General features: G+C 46.8%; 2 protein-coding genes across 8 annotated transcripts; both read right to left on the minus strand.

The window, feature by feature from the left end:
- Nucleotides 1-458: 458 nt before the first annotated feature.
- HOMEZ (homeobox and leucine zipper encoding) lies at nt 459-10,423 on the minus strand. 3 transcript variants are annotated; one of them, XM_064570844.1, is made up of 3 exons: nt 8,406-8,621; nt 7,396-8,101; nt 459-3,227 (listed from the first exon to the last, which is right to left on the minus strand). In XM_064570844.1, exons 2-3 carry the CDS (start codon nt 7,454-7,456, stop codon nt 1,627-1,629), a joined length of 1,662 nt encoding a protein of 553 aa, XP_064426914.1. In that variant the 5' UTR covers nt 7,457-8,101; nt 8,406-8,621; the 3' UTR covers nt 459-1,626. The 3 variants fall into 3 exon arrangements, with proteins under 3 accessions (XP_064426914.1, XP_064426916.1, XP_064426915.1); XM_064570846.1 differs by lacking the exons at nt 7,396-8,101; nt 8,406-8,621 and adding an exon at nt 8,897-10,423; XM_064570845.1 differs by lacking the exon at nt 7,396-8,101 and having other exon boundaries at nt 8,406-8,620.
- Nucleotides 10,424-13,239: 2,816 nt separating this feature from the next.
- On the minus strand, nt 13,240-23,143 carry PPP1R3E (protein phosphatase 1 regulatory subunit 3E). 5 transcript variants are annotated; one of them, XR_010405120.1, is made up of 5 exons: nt 23,005-23,143; nt 22,758-22,836; nt 18,157-19,602; nt 17,364-17,903; nt 13,240-15,741 (listed from the first exon to the last, which is right to left on the minus strand). XR_010405120.1 is itself a non-coding variant. In XM_045900552.2 (4 exons), exons 2-3 carry the CDS (start codon nt 18,565-18,567, stop codon nt 17,481-17,483), a joined length of 834 nt encoding a protein of 277 aa, XP_045756508.1. In that variant the 5' UTR covers nt 18,568-19,602; nt 22,758-23,143; the 3' UTR covers nt 13,240-15,741; nt 17,450-17,480. The 5 variants fall into 5 exon arrangements, 1 of the variants encoding a protein (XP_045756508.1); XR_010405119.1 differs by having other exon boundaries at nt 18,157-19,385; nt 22,758-23,143; XR_010405121.1 differs by having other exon boundaries at nt 17,364-17,846; nt 22,758-23,143.
- Nucleotides 23,144-23,213: the final 70 nt, after the last annotated feature.

The following is a 23,213-nucleotide window of genomic DNA, read 5'->3' on the forward strand; positions in this document are numbered from 1 at the left end:
TTTCTGGAACTCTGAATTTATTTTTAAAGGCATTTCTAGACACCTCTTCTGGGCAAGAGCCTGTGCTGTAGCAGGTACAGGAAAAATATCTGCCCAGTGATAGATATAGATGTACTGCCCTTTAAAGTTTTTGTTCTTTTAAATTTTTTTTAAAGATATATTTATTTATTTTAGAGAATGCGCACGCATGCGAGTGGGGGAAGGGACAGAGGGAGAGAATCCTCACACAGAGGCCCCACTGAGTGTGGAGCCTGATCTCATGACCCATGAGATTATAACCTGAGCCAAAACCATGAGTCGGGTGCTTAACCGCCTGAGCCACCCAGGTGCCCCAAGTATTTGTTTTCCTAATCTACCTCAATATATCCTGCTGCTTTAAAAAAAAAAAGTATACTAAATCAGAATGTTAATGGATTTGGCTCCATTAATCTCTAAACCATAGAAATGGCAAAGTGGAGGAGAGAGAAACAATTTTATTTGTGGCCTTTTATTATTATTCTAGCAATCTGGGGCTTCCATTCTTATTTCTAGATGGTTAACCCATTGATCTCTTTATATCTGACTCCATCTGATGAAAACCATTCTAAAACATCAATAATCAATTCAGTTAAAGACCAGGGTCCCTCTGTCCCCAAGACAGATCCTATAAAGAGAGGAAAAAGTCTCAATTACAGACACAAATTGAACCAACACCAAAAAGATGAAAAATTAGTCTCTGTCAAGCTAGGCAGGAGGGAGTTTCAGGTTTGTAAAACCAAACCTGGAACCTACCTGCACCCATCTTCTGAAGAGTAGAAACCATCCCTCTCCAACCTAATTCTACTTTTTTAAAGGACATTTCCCCTAATTCCCACATCCAATAAATATCCAGTCTAAATTATTCTCCACCCAATTATTAAACTTTTCACAAGCTCCATGGGGAAGATTTACCCTGAGACAAATAGTGAACAGAATGGGGATTTTGGAAAAAGATTAAAAAAAAAAAAGTACAAGGCAAAATGGTCCCAGTATCAGAAATGAAAACATTCTGCTACCTGTGCAACTCTGTAACGAGGAAGGTAAAACATAGTCTAAGTTGGTGTGCGTTAAGGAAAGATTTGTGATGAGACTGGGACATACAAAGACTCTTAGCTATATTATGCATGGACTCGTGCTCATAAAGAAAAGGGGTGTGAGGCAGCCTTACATTCCAGGGAAAATGGTGGGACTGGGGATGCACTGGAATCATCAATTGAATCAAAATTCTTTACTCCTCCTTTTCAGTCCTCTTACAGATGTGGGACCAAGGTCCGGGCTCTCCATAGTACACTAAGGGAAAAGAACAGCAGACACGAAGAGAGCAAAAGCCTTTTCCCAACCCATGGTTTGGACCAGATCCTTAGCACTCTCTTCATTGAGACGAGAGGCCTGATTTCTGCTCATCCAATCCCCACCTCTCTTTGGGTCCTATGGTCATCCTCCCTGGTCCACCCTCACTACATCCCGGATTCCCCAACCTCAAGAACACGAAGCTTTTCAGTTCTTTGCCACAAGGTAATTTTAAAAAAATGTGGTTTCTTTGTTTAAACAGTTACTAAGTTGGTTCATCTTTTAGTAACAGACCTTCCCTCCCCTAGTCCCCCCGACTCAGTCCTGTATGATCACATCATCATCATCATCCTCGTCTTCCTCCTCCTCCTCCTCTTCATCCTCGTCATCTTCTGGCAGTTCTTCCTCCTCCTCTTCCTCCTCTTCATCTAGACAAACCACCACCTCAGCTGGCTCAGGTAGTCGAGAGTCAAACCAATCCAGTACCTGCTGGGTGCTAAGCCTTGATGCCTGACTCAGTTGAGGGATATCACTTTCCCGTAGCTGTTGATGGGCTGCCCAGTACCTCTCCAAGGGTCGTATATCCGGTGGGGGTGGGGGGTTCGGCAGAGGTGGTGTCTCAGCCCATTCACTCAAGGAGCGGGTTGAAGGTGGGGGTGTGGGAATTGCTGGGTCCTGGAAACTAGGGGCACCAGGTACTGCATTGTCCCGAAACCATTTTAGTTGCCCATGCTTCAAGGCATAGCGTGTGTCACCAAACCACTGAATGATCTCAGGTCGAGGTAAGCCAGTGATCTGTTCTAATTTATGGTAATCCTCACGCCGTGCCCATTGGCACTGTAAAAAAAAAGATTTGAGGATAGCCAGCTGCTCTTTGGTTTTGCGCTTGGTCTTTCGCTGGCGTTGCATATCTGGGGAAAGGTACTCTGCAGGGCCAACCCTACCTGATACTGAGTTATGTCTTAGCCCTTGGGGCCAGGCTGGCTCCAGATGTGGGGGCAGTGCCTGTTCATTGGGTGACAGTGGCTGTGAGATACAGCCCAGTGACTGGAGGGGTTTAGAGGTGGCAGTAGCTCCGTTAGCCAGTACCGGGAAAGTGGAAGAAGAGGTAGAGGAAGAAGGAGGAGTCATATTAGATGCTGACTCCTGCTTACAACTACTAGCAAGTAGTGAGATTGGTGGGGGCTTATCCCGAGCATGTGGCTGGTGGACAGCTGTGGAGTGATTCCATGAAGCAGAACCTAGGCCATATGACTGGTTGGGACCCCTGCCTGCCTGCTCCTTAGAGAAGCCACTGCTTTGAAGATTCTGCCAATAATCGGATTGGTGGGGGAATGTCCCACTGCCAGGTGCCATCAGGGGTTCCTTTGCTTTCTGGTGACTCAGCAGCTCTGAGGACTCCTCAGGCTCCACCTTCAATCCTTTCATCTGGGTGGGCTCACTAAGAGTCAGGGGCACTATTCCAAGACCCACTTGTTCTGGAGGTGGCATCGGAGAAGGAGGCACCTCCTCTGGGGGCCGCCCTGCATGATGAGTAAAAGAGAGAAGGGATTTGAAATGGAGCTGGTCCCGATGGTAGACCACTCGGGCTCGAGTCTCTTCTATTTCTTCAGATGACCAGCTAATGCCACAGCGGAGGCGCTGGGCCATGAACCAAGTCTTGACTTTCTCCATCTGCAGCCCATAGCGCAAGCAGAGAAGGGCAATGTCTGCTAGACTGGGATAGGGAAAGTAGCTGAAGGTTTGTAGCAAGTGTTCATTGCCATCCAGCTCACTGGTCTGGGCTGCTTGGGTCCACACAAGCTGTAGCTCCTCGGAGATTGGAGGGAGGCAGATGAGCCCCGCCGGGGAGCTATTAAGACTGCTGGCCTCTTTATTAGGAGGCATGGTGCTTTCTGATTTGTGCCCTTCAGAGATAGCTGTAATAAGAAGAGAAACAGCTCAATCACTGGAGCTCCTCTTTCAGCCCATTGTTCAATTTCTGCCAAACAAAATGCTGGACTCCAATACAATCAACTGTCTATGTGTACCATGTTGGATTGCTTTTACAGTGCTTTAACGATTTCTCATTTAATTTTCCTAACTTTATGAGCCTGTTATATAATTCCTGTCATATGTATGGAAAAACCAAAGTCCATAGAAGTTAAATTACCCCAAGTCACATGACTCCTGAATACTGTCACCAGGACAAAAATCTGTCTTTAAGGTTAAGGAGGAAAATTCATCCTTATATTGCCTTTATTTTTCTAATTCAAACTCACTTCATCCTCTAAGTTCATGGAACAGGTGTCACAAAACAAAAAATCAACCACAAAAACATAGAGTGCAGTAATCTCAGAACTGATGCAAATGCTTTAACTCCTGACAATTTATGATTACCTCTAGAATGTGAACATGGGGCGGGGGGGCGGGGGGCAGAGGGACAGGTACGAGAGAGGAGCATCTAGAAGGCAGGACAGCACTGTTCCTCTGCCCAGCCCCCAGGCCCCTTTCCTCTTCCCTTCTTGGTGATGGAGTCCTTCAGGGAGGGGAATGATAGTGCCTTTAAGCCTAAACTCAAACTTGCTAAGCTTTATTTTCTCTCTGTAGGGTAAGAGACAGGTCAGGTATCTGGGATAAGTGGGGCTTACTCCTCCTGGGTTTGGAGGTCCTGTGGGGGTAGAGAGAGGGAACTGTTTCCACCAAGTCATCCTTGGAACAAAGGTTAGCCCCTCCCCCCAGCCTTTGTCTCTTCCAACAGCTCAATCTCTCTCCGGGGAGTCTGGAGAGCTCCCTCAGACTGTAATAGCCCCTCCACACAGGGCGGAAGGCCTGCCAGTCTTATCTCTGCAGCCCAGCTTTCTTCTCAGGGCCAGGTGGGCAGATTCACTATGAACTGCAGCCAGGTCCTGCAAGCTTCCCAGCAGCACCACTGCTCCTGGGCTGTGGGTGTGGGGGCTGCAGGGAGAGCCCCTGATTCTGCATCATTCCTGAAATACCTGCTCAGGGTATTTCCCAGAAAGTTCTGTTGACCAAATTTAACTCAGCTCCCTGTCTGGGCATTAGAAACTCTAACATATCTGTCACCCTTTACTCTTAGAGGAATCCCATCTGAGCTTATAAATATTTACTTCTGATATGTTAAGGATGGGACAGGATTCCTATGTAAATGCTACATGATGAACTGAGAAGAATCTCAAGTCCAGGAAGTTATAGTACAGTGTGGTATCAAGGGATTTTATATGACGATCAGAAAAATTTGGAAGCAATTTAATGAGTCACCATTTCCTTTTAACAAGCGGGTCTAATGAATCGAAGGCCATGCAGATCCTTCAGTTGAAGAGAACCTGAAGAGGGTAAATGGAGGCAGCATGGCACAGTGGGTAGAAATATGATCCCTGAGTAAGGCCAGCGTGCAGTTTGAATCCCAGTTCTGCCACTTACCAGCTATGTGATCTTGGGCAAGTTACTGAACTTAAAGGAGCTTTCGTTTCTTCATGTGTAAAAAATGCACAGTGCTAAGTGTCTGTAAAGTTATATGTTTTTACCAGGCACCTACTATGTACTAGGTGTCCTGCTTAGGCAAGACCTAAAGCAGCTGGTGGGGTGGAGGCCTGGGGGGAGGCAGATTTGAGATTAAGTGCAGCTCCACCCCTTCCTAGAATGCTGCCTGTCCTTGGGCAAATTATTAAACCTCACGAAGCCTTAGTTTCTCCTCAGAAAGGCAGTCAAAACAGCACCTTCCTCACAAGTTTATGGCTAAATGAAAAAAATGCAGTTGACATGATGTCTAGAACAAAGTAAAGGCTCACTAAATAGCAGCTTTTCTCATTATAGCCTCACAAGGTAATTTTGATATAAGGGAATGCCATCCATTCTCCTCCTAGACAAGGGGGGAAATGAAGCAAAGACTACATTCTTTAAAATCGTTGTTTTCAATCTCTTTTTGCAGGGTCCTAATTGTAACGAGCAGTAGAGGAAACCAGGGTATCCATGATTTTATGCTCTTTACATTTTGGGAGTTGGATATAATTCCAGAATGGATTATGCTGCTTTAAAGGAAGTATGAAAATCACAGCTTTAGGACAACTGAATCCGTAATTTAGATATAAATCCTTTTTGATTGCCAGATGAATTGCCAATGTATTAGTAGTTCCAGGTTTATCCCAGACACAGCTGAGTGGCCTGTGAGCAAACTTGCACAGACAGGTGCTAAACCACCATTTAAACATTGTGGCCCACCAGGAACACCACCAAACCTAAGCTGGAGAATCCTTTAGGATTGCAACACTTGACATCTACTTAACCTTATTTGTGTCCTGTTTTTTAAGGACACAATTATACTTTAGATAAGAGAAAACTGTAGCCTAAGGAATAAAGCAGTCCAGTGTTAAGGATGGAGACTTCCAGACAGGAAATAAGGCAGGCATAGCTATAAGCCTTACAAGGAAGCATTCTGCCTTCTTTCATGTGGTTTGCTATCCTCCAGATTCTCGTGGTATCGGTTTGATGTTTCAGTAGAACATGCAGTAATGCAAATACCGTATTTGGTGTACTCTATACATCCAGTTTTCCAATTACACAAAACAAATTGTGGAAGATTTCCTGATATAGAATGGTGGCTTAAATCAGGGCACAGCTGTATAGCTACCTGGTACCTCCCTGGAAGAATCTGGCTTTGACGTAGGAAGAAACTACAACCACAGAGTGGCTCATGAGAACTTTAACAAGGAGGGTAGACTCCACAGTAATCAAAACCACAATGAAGACACTATGGTATCTTGTGTTCTTATGCCTCCATTTGGAGAGGGTAGAAAAAGAAGGGAATCAAAACTGTAGAAGGACGGACTCCTATGGGCAGAGGTGGTAGTGATGGTGGGATTACCAATTCTGAATAATTACTAAATTTGTATCCTTATTAAATATGCTGGATATACCCTACTGCTACTTAGTAGCTAATAAAAGTAGCTAATAAAAAACATAATGAGAAAAACAGAGAGAGGCTAACACCCTTCTTTCCCTTTGGGCTTTCCATACCCGTGGACAGGTGGCAGAAAAGAATGGACTACCTTAAACTTCCAGTCTAGGTGTACATACAATCCTAGGAAAAAGAGGTGTTCACAACTTTAGGCTTGGGCCTAGACTTATGGTTAAAGCAGGAGGTAGTTCAAATGAGAAACTAATGATCCTGCAAAATTACCCTATTATCTTTATTCGGAGAAGTATTGAAGTACTGCCTGAAATGTGTTTTGATGATACAGTTTTAAGGGCCTTAAAGAATTTTGAGTGGTATTCAACTTATGTGCTTCTCAACTTTTTGGGTCATGAACTTTGAGAATCAGATAAAGGTATGCACCCTCAGAAAGTTATGACTACCCCCCCATAAACATCTAAACTTACACATTATATATATAATCTCAGAAGGTTCACTGGCTGCCCAGAAGCCCAAGTTAAGAACCTCTGCCTTATGTTCTGCCAACTTAATAAAAAAAGGAGTGATGGTAATTGCTTAAAGAGGAACATACAGCTTGATGTGATTGAATGGAGAGTGGATGCAACACTCAAGAGAATTTAAGTCTAGAAGGGACTGGGTATTGGTGATATTAGTTGGAGAGAGTGGAAGGGAGAGGTGTTCAATTGGGCCAGGAGCCTGGCTTAACTGACCCACTGGGTTATATGACCAACACCCACAGTGCGCTGTGTACTAGAGGCTGGTAGGCTACTCTCTAGTGGGCCAAAATCATCTGCTTCCTTCAGCTGCCCTGTGTGCCTGGACCAGTTGTGTGTGATTCCCAACCTGTTTATGTCTGGTTTTTTGTTTTTTTTTTTAATTTATATAATAATGTAATTAAATATCACAGAAACCTATGAAAAATTAGTGCACTAAAAATTGTTTCTATGAAAACAAAGTCAAATGTTAAGGAGTGTACAGCTGAGTTGGGAGCAGTAGGCAACTGTAAAAGATTGGAGGGGCAGGGGACTTAAAAATCTCAAAAGTATTCTGCATTCAGATTGCTCCAAAAGTGTTTAAATTCTCACTGCATTAAAAAACCAAAAAACACCAAACCTGGAAATCATAGACGAGAGGCAGTGGCACATTAGAATTACCTGGGAAACTTAAACCAGGAACTCTCCTCCTCATTCTTAGTCTGGACTGGGGCCCAGGCATCAGTACTTTTAAAAGTTCTCAGGGTGCAGCCAGATTTGAAATTCACTTGTGTAGTTTATACTAGAAAGACAACTGGGAACTCTAATGAGCAGACTTACACAAAGAAAACGCCTGGACACTACCCCAAAAGATTGGTGCAACGAACATACTTTTAATGACAATGCTTAAGATATGTATGCATCATTTAAAAAATTCCCAAGTTTAACTGGCTTTTTTGTTTTTTTTTTCAATCATTGCCTTCTACCTGTCCTAGTCATATAATATAAAAGGGCTTCAAATGTATGGTGAGAAGGAGGTTCACATGATAAAAGATCTCCTGATCTGGGCCCACATTACCAAACAGGTCTCAGCTTGAGTCTTCTTTCAGTTTAGAAGTCTCAGATTAGGACGCAAAACCAGGAACCTCTCAGGATTCGGGTTTTCACTTTTCTGGTTTGTTTTCTGAGTATGGCTGGGTAGGGGGTCAGAAGGGGCAGTTTCTCCCAAACCTTTCATTCCCAAAGACCACTGCTCCCCAGAAGTAAGGTCAGATTTCTGTACGTGTGTTGAGGTCGTCAGGAGGTAGTCGTTGGGGGAGGAGGAGAGGCCTGGGAAGGAAACGTTTCTCCTATCCTCCATTTCGCAGGCAGTCTACAAGGCTCCAAACTGGGTCAGAGAACAAAAAGTTGCTGCACTTGGGGCGATGAGCCCCAGGGAGTAGGCGAATCTCTAACCTCCCCTCGCGGAGGGCGTCCCAACCCAGCCTTCCCCTCCTCCCTACACACCCACTCACCCTCCCCCAGTTACAACAGGGAACCGAAAAGTCCAGAGGAGAAAGAGAGAACCGGGCGACTTAGAGCCTAGAATTCTCCAACACCCCCCCCCCCCCTCCGCGTGGGGATGGGGATCCGGAGGTCGGAGATCGTATAGGGGCTAGGAGGGGAAGTCGAAGGGGCTGGGGATCACTCACCGCAGTCCGGCCCGGGCGGCGGCTCCCAGCCTCGCACCATGGGCCGGGGGGAAAAGGGGAGAAAGGGCAGGGGGCCTCCGGGGTGGGAGTGGGGTTCCCGCCCGGTGCGGCCTGCTCCAAGCCCACCCGCGCGGAGGGCCGGGACCGGGACTGCCCCCCCCGTCCCCGAGAGCGCGCCCGTCTAGCCCAACCCTGTTCGAGCGAGTTGGAGGCGGGGCGGATGGGTGGGGCGGGATCCAGGGGCGGTGCCAAGGTGGCCCGAGTCCCGATTGGTGGAAGTAGGCAGGCGGGGACCGGCGGAACGCACTGGGCCGGCCATTGGCTGCGTGAGTCTCGGCTGAAGTCGGTTATTGGCTGCATGGGCCTCAGCCGGGGTGGCTATTGGCTGCTTGGGGCAGGGAAGATGTCCCTCGGGGCCAGGGTGCTGCGAATGGTACCTCCCCCTGCCCCCCCCGGCCCTCCCCCGCCCCCCCCCCCGGTTTCGACCTTACCGTGTCGGACCTTCGGAGTACGCTGAGCCCTGGTCCTCCCGGAATTCCCCCAAGGAATTCACAGCAGTTTGTTGAATTGTCCAAGACCGCCTTGCAACTACTCCCCATTTGTTCCCCCTGAAGGAAGAGTTTTTTCAGCATCCCCTTGCCAGGCTTACACGCGAGCAGAACCGAGCCGAGCCGCGCCTGCCCAGCCGAGGGCCGTCAGCAGCGTCACTGTAAACGGAGCGCCTAGAGCAACCGGGAACTTGTTCTCCAGATGGATCAAATGTCTTGCCGGCTGAAAGACGAGGATCCCAGCAGCCCGGCGCCTTCGGAACACCGGACAGGTGTTCCCAAAGACTAAGTGCCGGAAGGGGCACCTGTTGTTTGGGACTCACCAGACTCCTAGACCACCCCCTCTCTGTCCCAGTGAGGAGGACCTGCCTCATATTTGGGGACCTTGGTTTTTGCTATCAAGAAAGGGCTGGCAATAAAATGGACTTTTCACCAAAGTAGTCACACACTCTGAAGTTGTGGGCCAAAAGTTCGTATATTTGGAATTTGGGCCAAAAGTTTGTATATTTAGGATTCTCGGTCTTCAGACTAAAACTTGGGAACAGCACTTTCTGAAGTGATTCTTTTGTTCTCATATGCTGGTCTTTGAAAGTCTCTTTGCCTATTTAGGTAACTTAATAGTTTACGTAGCTACAATAACTTATAAAACAGTTTCAGACTTTGTATTCCACATACATCACCCTTCCCATGTACTCCCCCCCAAACCAACCCCCACTACGGATTCTTTCTTGCTCCAATTTAAGGTCTAGAGCACTTCCATGGTTGTCAGACATCAGAAATGTATTTCCACTTCAGCACTGAGCCCTATTTTATGTTATTATGCCTGCATTTGTACCTGCCCACTTCCCAGCCCCATTACATTCAGTAAAAATTTCAACCTCCTAAGAGCCAGCCCTACGATCTTCAAACTAGCATCCAGCAAATACATCATCGGTGTAAACAAAGGAAAGATACATATATATATTCTCAGCTTTAGAGTTGAAACTTCTGATCCCTCAGGGTTTAAGCCAGGGCTGGTAGTGTATACAGACTTTGTCCTAAATCATGAATGACTATTACCATGCCCCAATAGTTTGTATATGATAAAAGGAAAAGTGAAACATTTTAGGCAGCAGCAGTCCTCAGTTTTCAGTGGAGAAGTTGTTCTCCCATAATCCAAACAAATGACAAGACTGGGTTGACTGGGAAGAACTCATGCTTATCTGGCTGGAAAGCCAGGCAGACAATGTCTGCGGGAACCTAGTGCCTGTCCCTCTATAGAGGGTTCAGTTAGGCACTCTGGGCAACACTTATCACCGGCTTTTGGAAATATGAAAGGTGGACAACTCTGCCACCTTTCTTGTCTCATTAAGACACTCACTCCCGAGACTCAGGAGTAGGGAACAGAATTGAAGATAGGTTTAGGAGAGGGGAAATCCAAGGCAAGAAGAAACTCATCTGCCCCTTTTCTGGAGTGTGTGCTGAAGCCTCCCCCTTTTTTTTTTTTTTTTTTTTAGGATTTTATTTATTTATTTGAGAGAGCGCACAAGCAGGGGGAGAGGTTGTGTGGGTTTCACCTAAAGCTTTAAAAGATGGACTGGACTGGGATTGGAAGAGAGGAATAGATGCAGGCTGACAATATCAGAGAAGGGAGGGCCCCCCTTTAGCAAGACAACAAACCTTCCCAGTTCTTCCAGGGCCTAGTGCTGAAGAATGCAGACTCATCATGTCATCCTCAGTGTAGAGATGTTAATTCCCCATCTTTGGTGAAAATTCTCTCTTCCTTTGCATGGCTTAGATATTAGCAGGATTAACCATAGGCACATTTACCGTATACCTAAGGAAACTGAAGTTTCAGGGTCATCCCTTGCACAGAGGAGCACTGGAGGAGCCCCAGGATGTGTTAACATGGTCGTGGGTTTTTGTAAAATTTGAAAAAAAATATTTAAACTGCAGGGGCGCCTGGGTGGCTCAGTCATTAAGTGTCTGCCTTCGGCTCAGGTCATGATCCCGGGGCGCTGGGATCGAGCCCCATGTCAGGCTCTCTGCGTGGCGGGAGCCTGCTTCTCCCTCTCCTCCCAGCTTATGGTCTCTCTCACTATCTCTGTCACTATCTGTCTCTCTCTCTCTCAAATAAATAAAATCTTAAAAAAAAAAAACTGCAATTGGCTAAGATTGATGTCTCTTTCCTTTCTAACTTCCCCTCCATCACACTTCTCCTTTTGTCAGGTGGCAGTGGGAAGGCCATGGGTATTTTGGGATTGGCTAAGGAAATGGAGTTGGGGATACATTTAGTTTGGGTTGAGTAGGTATATGACTGTGGTTTGCAGTTACTTCTGTAAATAGTTTAATAGCCAGTATAGTGTTAGGGGCTGAACTGTGTCATCCACCCCCCCCCCACATTCATATGATAAAGTCCTAACTCCTGATGCCTTAGAATGTAACTGTATTTGGAAATAAGTTCTATAAAGAGGTAATTAGGTTAAAATGAGGTTTTTAGGATGAGTCCTAATCCAATATGACTGGTATTTTATAATAGGAAATTTGGACCCAGACATGAACATAGGAAAGACCATGGGAAGACATAGGGAGAAGATGACTATATAAGCCAAGGAAAGGAACCTCAGAATTAAGTCAACCCTGCAGATACATTAATCTCAGACTTCTACACTCCACAACTGTGAGAGAATTTTGGTTTAAGCCACCCAATGGGTTGCATTTTGTTCGGCAGCTCTAGCCGACTAATACATATACATTAATCCTAGTGTCAACAATCCAGAGTATATTCGTCATTACAAATTTGAAATGCTCTGAAATTGTACACATATATCAAAGAAATTTGATAGTGTTTTTTTAAAGTTTGACAAAAATCCTAAAAAAATTATGTAACATTATCACTTATAAAGTGTGAGGGTGAAAATTTTCTAAATCACTAAGAATTTTAAAAAAAGTGATCATGTAGAAGGCTGAATTACTTTTCTGTACTCCTTATAGAAAACATAATCATCAAGATGAGAAATCAAGGAGCATGCACCCAAAAACAAAATTGTAAAAAAAAAAAAAAATGCTTGTCAAGTAGATAATTTTTAAAGTTATTTTTCTTGATCTTATGATATAGTATTTGTCACCTCCTTAAAAATGTTATCTTTTCTCATTCTAAACTATTTTCACTTTTGTGCCTAATGTATTTATTTTTCTTTTAAAAGGCTCCAACAGTTGTGTTTCAGGTGCCCCAAAACTTGGATCTACCCTTGGGACAACCCAAATGGATATGGTGAGTTTCTGCCTCACTTAGAGGAACCATGCTCCACCATTCTGTGCCCTGTCTCCTAAGAAATACAAAAGCTGAGGACTGACCAATCAGAACTGCAACTATTAAAGATTTGGGATAGCAAAAGCTGCAGTGGAGTTTGTGGAAGAAGGATTTCAGACAGACCTAGCACTAGACTAAGGTGTGAAAAGCCTGGGAAGACATTAGGGCCACAGAGGAATCTTAGGCAATAAGCCACAGAGAAAACCCTGGGAAGCCCCCACTTACCTCTCTTTGGGTGTCTGCTCCTCATGCTGGCTCTACCCTTCAGCATATCTAGTTTGACAACATAAGTGTGGGTGCTCTGCCATGACATCACAACTTGGTCATTATGATGTAATGAGGAGGCATCTGATTATTCTCAGGCTAGGGCTTCCCTATTAGAAACGTTCTCATTATTTTGTGGGTAACTGGATTCTCTCATTGTTCAGGTGATGTGGGAGTCAATATTATGTTAGAACTTGATCTTTCTCAAGGATGCCTCACTTTAATACCTTTTGCTCCATTCTGGATTAGACAGAAGTCTTTGCTTTTCCTCTTCATCGTATTTCCTAAGCTTTGCTTTAGGGTTGCCCTTGATAGAGAAAAGGGCTTTGTTCTTTCCTTCAGTGTTTGAGGAGCAGAATGTAACTTAGATGGCCCCCTTAAGGAAAAAGAGCCCCCTCAACCGGGGGGAAACTCGGCGCTTTTACCCAAGCCGTACCCTTTAACTGCACCAGGAATTGGTGCTGGGTGCCAGGGGACTAAAACTGGGCCCTGATAACTTTCCTACCACTACCCAATATGGTGGTGGGATTCTATTGGGGTGTCTTATACCAGGGCTGCCCAACTCCTCCATATCTTTTGCCCACCCAACTTTTGCATAGCAATAGGACACCAGCAGACAGAACTTTTATGAGATAACCAAGATACGGGGGGTGGGAGAGAAGAATCTCACTTCTGGGTCTCTTGCCACCCTTCACCCCAAATAAATAATATTTCTCAGTATTTTATTATATACTTTCATATTTCGACTTTATTTCAAATATGAGGTCTTTTATCCAGAAGGGAGGGCAGCTGCATGAGGAAGCTGAAGTGAGGCACAATTCTAGTGGGTTTGGGGCCCAGTGAACAGGGCTGCACTGTGAAGAGGGTGAGGACGCTCTGGGAGGGCCTGATGAGAACAGTGGTTTGGGGGGATTCACATAGCAAACTTTTAATTCCTCTCCAGGTTAACTAGTCAATAGGTGGATTATTCAGTCTTTTTAGCAACTTCACTGTTCCTTAGCAATATCACCCAAAGAAGTACCAAGGCTGGGAACACAGAGAAAACTACAAGTGCCTTTTGTTTCTTTCTATGCCTGGATAAGGAAGGGAATAGAAACTAGCAACAGAAAATGAAACATTTATGATATTATTGCTTGCCATGAAAAATTGCGGGTCTGACTGTAGAGGCCCGTTTTGTAGCCTGGGAGTGGGATATGGTCAGGAGGGCTGGGGTTAAGCCCCATCTCGAGCTGTACTAACAAATTCTCTGACCCTGCTGAAGTCTCCCCATCTCTGGACCTGTGTCCTCATTTGTACTGGAGAATGGACCCAGTGATGTCTAAAGACAAGCTTTTCCAGGTCTCTGATTCTATGATCTTGCAGATTGCAAGGATCCAGAGGAGCTCCAGAGAAAGGCAGGTGTTAAAAGCAAGGGAATGTGGGAGTTCGATTGGAAAGTTTAGGAGTTAGGGCTTATTGTGAAGAGAAATGAGCTACATGCATAAAGAGAAACAAAGATACGAGAGGAAGGCTGTCAGACAGGTAAGTGTAGGAAAACCGGGCAAAAGTGTTCCAGCTGTGTGACTTCAAGGACCCAAGCCCCTGATCAAGGCAATGTTTTCTCTTCTAGTGCTGCCTAGTCCACAGCTGACCTGTTATACACTAAATTGCTCCTGTTCATATAGTCATCAGCCTTCAGGGGGAAAGGACCCATCCCAATGCCTAACACCTAACACCTCTCTAAAAATTCCACCAAACTTCTAGTGTTCCCCATATCAGATTAGATCAGCTTACCCCCAGGCCCTGGGGCAGCTCTTTATGGGAAGAACTAGAAGATTCAGGTGTTGGTTCTATAAAGCTGAGAATGGGAGGTGGGGGGTGAGTGAGCCATAGTACTTCTTACAGAGAAAGCTCAGGGAAAAACGGATTATCCTTGGTTCCCTGTCTCCAACCAGTTTACATATCCACTCAGTAATACCAGGGCTTGCAGAGAGGGCCCAAGCACAGATCATTCAACAGTTGTCCTAGTCAGGGATACCTTTTAGTGGAGACTTTAAGGACTGGTCAGTTCAAGACCAGTCAGGGGAGTGGAAAGGGGTGTCACACCAACAGGTGTAGAATGTTATTTAGGCCAGGAGAGAATCCCAATGTAAGGAAAAGCTGGAGTTCAAATGGGTTCCCAAGTTCTCTAGCAGGCAGGCAGTGTGGTCCCTTGCTACTTCTGCAGAGCTGGGACACTGGTACAGGAGAGAGCAGCAAGCTCCTGCATGGGAGTGTGGGACCCACAGCACTTTGCCTTCTCTAAGCCAGTTCAGTAATCTGCGAGGATGGGAAGGCGGAGCAGTTAGAAACTGTGGTCTCCTCCTAATAAGAGATTATATATGGTAAAGTTTTCAGTTTTGTTTTTAAATGAAAAAATATAGTAACATGGTTATATACAGAAGCTCTGGAGAGCCTGAGTTCACAATCCTAGCAATGCCATTTACCAGTGATGTGATCTTGAACAAATTACTATGCTTTTCTGAGCTGTTTCCTCATCTCTAAAACAGGGATAGTATTTCTCAACTGATTGGGTTGTTCTGAGGATTGTAATGCATGCAAGACACCAAATTTGAGTGGATAAGTAAATGTGAGCTATTATGATTGTTAATACAACATGACAATAGTGCATACACATTAGGCAAGAGATTAGTATATACTGAGCCTCGACCCAGGCTCCCTCTCCATCATCCTCCCTTGGGCTCTTCATTGATGACTAAAAAGCGCATTGCTTGGTGGCTTCCAGGAGGTTCTTTCTTCACTCTGCTGGAACTTTGACCTGAAGGTGATCCACAAGATACATGAAATTCTTTGTTTTCTTCATCACATAAGGATGATGTTTAAACCGGCATTTCTTTGAGGAGTGACTCGGGGTTCCTCTCTTTTCGGCCATCTTCCTTTAAAGGACTAAGGCTTTGGATAGGAGGGGCCTGGTAACACACTCCATACTCTGTTCTGAATGCATGTATGGGCACATGTGCATGCACTCTCTGACTCAGTAATAAGGAAGAGGAGGATTCAGACATTTTTGAGAAACTAGTAACAGGTAGAAAAGAGTGTGGGGAGCTGGTTACCTGGGAGCAGCTGTTCATCTGCATCAGGAACTGCTTCTTTTCCCTCTTCTCCCTTCTAGAAGACTGTCAAGAAGGAGCCTGAGGGAGGAAGGTGGATCAACCATGGTCTTGGAGAAAAGGAAGTAGGTTCTCCACCCCTTCTGGAGGGAGAAGGAATAGCAGAAATCAACAAGGATGAAGATGGAGGCAAATGGAAAAGAGAAAATGAAGGTAAATACCCTATATGCTAAAAGAAAAATCAAAGTGATGAGAGAGAGGGACAAGGAAAGAAAAAAGCAAAGAGCTTAGGAATAGGGTAAGAGGAAAGGAAAAACTACTAGCAGAGGTTAACTAGGGAGACCTAAGGCATGATTGTGAATGGGTAGAAGAGTCCAGCTTTCCCATTTCACTTGCTCAGGGTATGGAACAGACTGCCATCTTCTGGTGCCATTTAATTACTAAGTGGCTTTGATTCTTGATTTGAAATGTTTTCCATTTCTTATATCCATAATCCTTTATCCTCAAAAGAGCCTCAACATTGTTTCATCTCTGGGGCTCCCAAACATCATTTTCCCCAACAGAGATGCACCTGCCCAAAATTGTCTCAAAGTCTGGAAGTCTGTGCAGGCAAAGGCAAAAAGCACTGGGCAGAGGATGAGCTGCAGTTTGAAAAAGGCCCTGGAATACCATCAGGCTGCAAGCTGGTTATGGGATGCTTCCTGGGCTCTGGAATATCTGTATCAAAAACTGGAGGACCCATCCTCAGCCCCAACCAAATGCTGGGAGTGCTGTATGTTCTGAACTGTAGCACTCCCAACTGTATGTTGGAGAATGTGGCTTCTAATCTACACTCTGCCACTCATGGATCATAAAATGTTAAAGTAAGAGCCTGTGACAGATCACCTAGTCAAAATCTAATTTCCCAAGGAGAAGACTGGGGCCCAGAGAGGTGAAGTAACTTTACCCAAAGTAATACAGCTAGTCAGTGACTCTTTCCTTCTGAGGCAGAATCATGATAGTGATTTTTGTGATTCACTGTTCCTGACAAACACAGTGCGTAAAGTGCTTAGAGGTCATTAAAAGGCACCCCAGAAAGGTAAGGCTGGCATTTTTCTGGAAGCCCCTGAGTGTACCAACTCCTCAGGCACATTATTTGGCTACAAGGACAGGCCTGGAGTTGCTTTTGTCTTTATTTTAATCCCCAGGGCTGCCTGGAGGAGGAGGGAGGAGCTCTGATGGCAGTCTGCCATCACTCCCCAGCCAGTCAGGGGAAAATGAAGCCAGGGATCGTCGGGAATGACAAGAGAATCCTGTCATAATGCCAGGGGCTGGGGAGGAACAGCCAAGTTCCTGGGACTTAAGCAAGGCAATTATGGCTGAGTATAAAGCTAGGATGGGCAGGACTGGGGGACCTGAGGAGGCAACGGCGGGTAAGAAGAGGGAATGAGCTGGCAATACAAATTACTCAGTAGGGTGGGCTCCTACTTCAACAAAATACCTTCTCTATCTCAAAGAGGTACCCTAACCTTCAAATGCCTAGGTCTGACGAACCCACTAACTTTCTCCCAGTACTAGCTCACGGTATAGGACATCACCATCAAACCCGTCTTTTGCTTTTTTCTAATCCTTCCAGCGCCCTTTCTGGTTTCCTTTCTTCTATGCCTTGGGTTCCTATCACTCACATCCAACTACTGTTTTTCCACCCGGATCTCCCCGACCTTCGTTCATTCCGCCCACTCCCCACACCCCTTTGATTTTTCCCATTCTCCTCGCCCTCCCCCACTTGACTCTCTTGGACAGCTCCCAGCCAATCTCGGTTTCTCTCATTCCTCCCCGCCAAATCTTCGGGCTCCCCCAGCCCCTGGGTGCCTTTGGTTTTCCCGCCGTCGGCCCAGGCGTCTCAGATAAAGTGGATCCAGCCTTGGGGCTCCGGGGCCCCGCCACTCCCGGGGTGCTCGGGCCCGCGTAGAGCATAGTCACGGCCGCCGTTGTTGTCCCAGAACTCGTGGCCGGTCACGCGGTAGCGCAAGGCGAAAAGCAAGGCGCCCCCAATGGGTGGCGCCGGAAGGCGGAAGGCGAAGCGGTCTGCGCGCGGCGGGGGCGGGGCCGGGCCGGCGTAGGAGGCGGGTGCCTCGCGTTGGCTCCGCCAGCCGTCGGCGCTCCAGCGCACGCTCACGCGCTTCTCGTAGGCCAGGTCCAGCACGCGCGCGCTCCCGGCCACGCCCAGCGGGCCCGCCTCGGCGCGTTCCAGGCAGATGCGCTGCGCCTGCAAGCGGGTGGCGAAGCCAGGCTCGTTGGCCGGCTCCAGGGCGGCGCGCGCCTCCTGGGGGAAGGGGGAGGAGAGGAGAGACGGGGGCGGGGTCAGGGAGAGGCACTGGACCAAGCCGAGGCCAACCCCGGCGGGGGGCAGTCGGAGTGGAGCCCAGCTGAGAGAGTGGCCCCAAAAGGAATGAGCAAGGATAAGTCTAGGGTTGGGGATGGAGATAGGTGTTGCTTGATAAATCCTCTCCCACACGCCCACGGCGGCCGGGTCGGGGAGGTCCCGGGAAAGGGGCGTGCCGCTGCCGCCTGCCTACCTGGAGGCCGCGGGCGCGAGGCTGGCACGGCGCGAAGTGGCGGAGGGCGTCTCTCTGCAGCTGGACTTGCACGTGGCGGGGCACCCGGGGCAGCTCTCCCGGGCGGAAGCGGCGCACCGCGGCCAGCTCCAGCCCAAGCGCGTCGGCGAAACGCACTCTCTTGCGGGTGTCGGGGCTGCGGGGCGCCCGGACCCCGCCGCCTCCGGCGGGCGCAGAAAGGGCCCGGCGACCCCGACTCGGAGCGTGAGCGCGGGATCGGGCCCCAAGGCGCGTCCCACCCTCGCCTGGCTCCACCTCCGGCTCTTCCTCGAGGCTGGGCCGCTGGCTGCGGTAGTAGGCACGCTCTGTTAGTGCGGCTATGAAGCTCAGGTTGCGGGGAATGTCGGTGCGGGGGGGCCGCTCTCGAGACATGGCACCCCCCGCCCGGGCGGGGCCCGCCCGCAGCGGCGCAGCGTTGCCCTGCTTTCCTCTCGCCCGACCGCCCGGCGTCGGCGCAGAAGCCGCCCCTCGCGGTTGCGTACTCTCCTTGCTGTCACCTCCAGGATTCTCCACCTCCTGTAGCTGTCTCCCCTCCGTGACTACCTTCCCCCCCCCCCCCCCCGCTCTGACCGTCAGCTCTCAGGGTTTTAGACCATCATCTCCTGCCTCCTGCAAGCTGTCTGCTCTGAGCGTGCGCTCAGCGGCGCTCACCCTCCGGTCCCGGGGCCCTCTCGGCCGGGCCCCCGCCCACAGTCCTCTGACAGGTGGTTCCCCATCTGTCTTAGCAGAGTACCAGGGGGCGGGGATCCACCTTCCGGTCCTGAGTGAGACCACTCAGGCTTTTTGTTTTGTTTTTAACGGCTTCAACCTCTCGGTCATAGGAAGAGTTAATGCTTAAGGGAGGATAAAGTCACATTTCCTTTTCTTTCAGAGGATGGTTCAAAATGCCCAGCGTGTGAGTTTCTCTTCAGGGCTCACCATTTTCTTTTCCAAACCCTAGGCTCCAGGTTTTGGAGGGGGGTTGCAGAGGGTGCACAGAAGGAAAGGTCATGAAAACTAGGTAGTGTCTCAAATAGAAGCTGAGATGTGGCCCTCAAAAGGGTGGGTGGTCCATTGGGAAAGAGTTCTGCACTTGATCTTAGCCAAATCTGAACTGAGTTGTGGGAAGACAGCTCTGGTCTCACTTCTGGTAGTATTTTGCAGTGTGGCCTTAAGCATGGCATAACTTCTCTGGACCTCAGTCTTCTCATCTGTGAAAAAGTAGATTAGAGTTCTGATCTCTAACTCCACTGCAAGTCCTTTGAGGGCAGAGGCTGTGTCTGATTCACAGTTTCAGCACATAGTAGGCTCTCAAATTATTGAATGAATGAACACATGACTCTCTTGGAGCTGGGACTGTGGAGTTCTAGTTCCACTGGGAGCTTCCAACAGGGGCACAGAGCTGGCTTTTTTCTCCTTCATTTTGTTCTACATTAGGGGAAAAAAAAGTGAAGTATTTTGTGTAGTTTTTTTTTTCTTCCTAAATCCCCTACTGATTTTGTATAACACTTACAATGTACTAGGTACACTTGTAAGAATATTACAAATATTAACTCCTATAAATAGCCATCAAAAGAGTAGGAAGTACTAGTATGCCTATTTTACAGATGAGAAATTTGAGAGAGGGGCTAGGAGTCTTGCCCAGGGTCACAGAGGCAATGATTGAGGAGCTGGGATTAGAACATCAGCAGTCCAGCGCTAGAGCCCACTCTTACCCACTTGGTTATGTAAGATTAAAACGTTTAGTAGTAATAGTTAACATCTTCAGAGTATTGTAATGAGGAATCTTTTTTTTTTTTTTAAGATTTTATTTATTTATTTGACAGAGAGAGACAAAGCGAGAGAAGGAACACAAGCAGGGGGAGTGGGAGAGGGAGAAGCAGGCTTCCCGCTGAGCAGGGAGCCCGATGTGGGGCTCGATCCCAGAACCCTGGGATCATGACCTGAGCCGAAGGCAGACGCTTAACGACTGAGCCACCCAGGTACCCCTGGAATCTCTAAATTTAAAACAGCACAATAGTTTAACTGTAAAATCACAAGTTGGACTAAGTTGGAAATAAACAGTGAGACACATACTATCTTATTATACAAGTCATTCTTGTTTGCATTTTAACTCCGAATTAACCTTAGCAATGCTATTTAGCCAGGAATCATTTTTATTTTTTATTTTTATTTTTTAAAGATTTTATTTATTTATCTGACAGAGAGAGACACAGCGAGAGAGGGAACACAAGCAGGGGAAGTGGGAGAGGGAGAAGCAGGCTTCCCGCCGAGCAGGGAACCCGGGAACCCGATGCAGGGCTCGATCCCAGGACCCTGAGATCATGACCGGAGCCAAAGGCAGACGCTTAACAACTGAGCCACCCAGCGCCCCTAGGAATCATTTTTAAAGTGATACTGAGTTTTCTGATTTTATACATGTATATATAATCCCTGGACATACTCTTTTCCTATCTTAGGATGTAAAATAATGTTACTAATTTGTGTTACAGTCAAGCATTTTAAAACTATCTTCCTTGCTCTTGTAAAATATATCATTGAGGGGCATCTGGGTGGCTCAGTTGGTTAAGCATCTGCCTTTGGCTCAGGTCATGGTCCCAGGGTCCTGGGATCCAGCCCCACATCAGACTCCCTGCTCAGCAAGGAGTCTTCTTCTCCCTCTGTCCTCCCCAGCTCGTGCTCTCTCTCTCTCAAATAAATAAAATCTTTAATATATATATATTTCAATTGAAATAAATATTTATATATATATAATTGAAGTAATAGATAAGGTTCAAAGTGGGCCTATATGGCCTGAGGTTTTCTGATAAAAACAAGTGTGCTTTGTCTATAGTTTGAACTGCCATTCCTTGGCTCCATGGTGTTGGTCTGAGAAGATCCTTGAGGTACACAGCTTTGGACCAGGTATAATTTGTGTTGGTCTAGCAGCTCTATTCTGGCTGCTCAGACTGACATTGAACCTTTATTCCAAATCAATGTTTGTTTCTTCTCTTTTTCTTTTCTCTCTTTATAGTTCAGTCTTTGTTTCTTAAATAGCCACTATAGTTACCTTCAAACAGTGGAGTGGGCCTGCTCAATAACTGGCCAGGGGAGTTGAATGATTTGTTCAATCAACATTACTGAGGGTCTATTAGGCCTGAAGGACATAACAGTGAATAAAATTCTGTTCCTGCTCTCCCAGGGTTTATAAATAAATGGGAGGGCAGACAGAAATATATTTGGATTCTGAGACCTAAAAGTGTTGTTATTTCAAGTAAGTGTCTTAGAAGAAATCAGGATTGCAAATGAAGGATTGGACTAGGTTATTCTCTGAAGAAGAAGGCAGCCTTGCTGGTGGCAGCTGTAATGATCATCCCAAGAGCAAAGAAGTAAGGAGGATGGTTGAAAGGATACAGTCATAAATATGTGGAATCTGCTGACAGATAAATAAATAAAATCTTTAAAAAATAAAAATAAAAAATAAAAATGATTCCTGGCTAAATAGGGGGGATATGGAGGGGATAACTGAGTTTGGACTTGTCAGTGGTATGATAACATAGATTACCTGAAGCAGAGAGATGAACTTATAACAATGCACTTAAAGTTAAGACAAACTTTACAGTCAGACAAAATTGAGTACCAGTTTCTAAGTATGGCTTCGGGTAAGTAACCTCTCCAAGCCTCACTCTCTTCCTCTATAGAATGAGAATAAGGCAGCATAGGGATTGGTGTGAGGATAAATATCATGCATGTAAAGAAAGCACCTAGTGCCCAATAAGTCCTTAAAATGTATTAGTTGTTACTATTACTGTTACAGAAACGACCTTTCTTCTCCAGAGACTGTAGGGGCAGTTAGGAATATCAAGGCTTGGACTGGATGTGGAAGCAAAGGGAACCAGCAGGAAAGGAAAATTGGGGGGCGCCTGGGTGGCTCAGTCATTGAGCGTCTGCCTTCAGCTGGGGTCATGATCCCAGAGTCCTGGGATCGAGCCCCGCGTCAGGCTCCCTGCTCCGCGGGAAGCCTGCTTCTCCCTCTCCCATTCCCCTTGCTTGTGTTCCCTCTCTCGCTGTGTCTCTCTTTGTTAAAGAAAGAAATAAAATCTTAAAAAAAAAAAAGGAAAGGAAAATTGGGTTGCCTCTTTCTATCCTTTGGCTGGAGGTCCCTCCGAATAGAGCCAAAGGAAGTGTCAGGGCAAGAGCCAGTGAGGCCCAGTCAGAATGCCTGAGAGAGCCCTCCTGAGGATCACCTGTGGTCGCATTGCTTCACATCCTGTGAACCGCCCTGTGTAAATATACTGCCGTGCATAAATAATAGGCATACATATATGTATGTGTCTGTACACATACACACACACATACACACACGTATATAAAAAATCTGAAAGGGTAAACATCGACCTTGACATTGGCAACCTCCAGAAAGGGAGGTGGAATTGGGCAAGGAGTGAGAGGAGGGAGATTGAGGACTTGTATTTTTTTCCCCTTAGATCTCTATATTGTTTGAACTTGTCATAAGGAGAATAAGTTCATGTGTTGAGTGAAAAGAATTAAAAAGGAAACCAATGTAATTACCAAAAAAATGAAAGAAGGTAAAGAAAAGTTACCTGCAGAAATTACTTGCGATCCAAGTCTTGATGCCCGGCTAAAGCCCCAGCCCACAAAGAGACTATTGGGTTAAAGGTCCTGGAGAAAAAGAGGGAGTAAAATGTTCAGTGTCTGTGTCGTGTCTGCCAGTCCCACGGGGCGAGGCACCTGGCAGGCAGTTCCCACTGCAATGGGAACTGCTCCTCTAATGCAGGCATCCACTCCAGGGCTGGAAAAATTCAACAAGTGCATGGGAACATCAGAGACCTTCTGGAAATGGTGAATTTGCTCCGAGGTTTCCTGAGGCCTAGCCGGCTTCTCTGGGCAGGCTTCAGGCTCAGGAGCCCAGCCTGGCCCTCTGTGTTCTCTCCGGCCCGCTCTTCTTGGCTTCCAGCGGCCCTCTCTTCCGGAGTTGTGGCCCTTCCCAAGCTTGCTTCCCAGCCCCGCCCCTCTCTCTGGACGCATCTCTGGGCCCC

The sequence above is a fragment of the Mirounga angustirostris genome, unplaced genomic scaffold (assembly GCF_029215605.1).
Source record: "Mirounga angustirostris isolate CCGP_5_RB_7025 unplaced genomic scaffold, mMirAng1.0.hap1 SCAF_9, whole genome shotgun sequence".
Lineage (NCBI taxonomy): Eukaryota > Metazoa > Chordata > Mammalia > Carnivora > Phocidae > Mirounga > Mirounga angustirostris.

Bases quoted from the DNA above. Each gene is read 5' to 3' on its own strand.
- HOMEZ (XM_064570844.1), bottom strand. From the start codon at position 7,456: ATGCCTGGGCCCCAGTCCAGACTAAGAATGAGGAGGAGAGTTCCTGGT. The intron at 3,228-7,395 runs GTAATTCTAATG...TTCTTATTACAG, and splicing joins TCCTGGTTTAAGTTTCCCAG to CTATCTCTGAAGGGCACAAA.
- PPP1R3E (XM_045900552.2), bottom strand. From the start codon at position 18,567: ATGTCTCGAGAGCGGCCCCCCCGCACCGACATTCCCCGCAACCTGAGC. The intron at 17,904-18,156 runs GTAGGCAGGCGG...CCCTTCCCCCAG, and splicing joins CTCGCGCCCGCGGCCTCCAG to GAGGCGCGCGCCGCCCTGGA.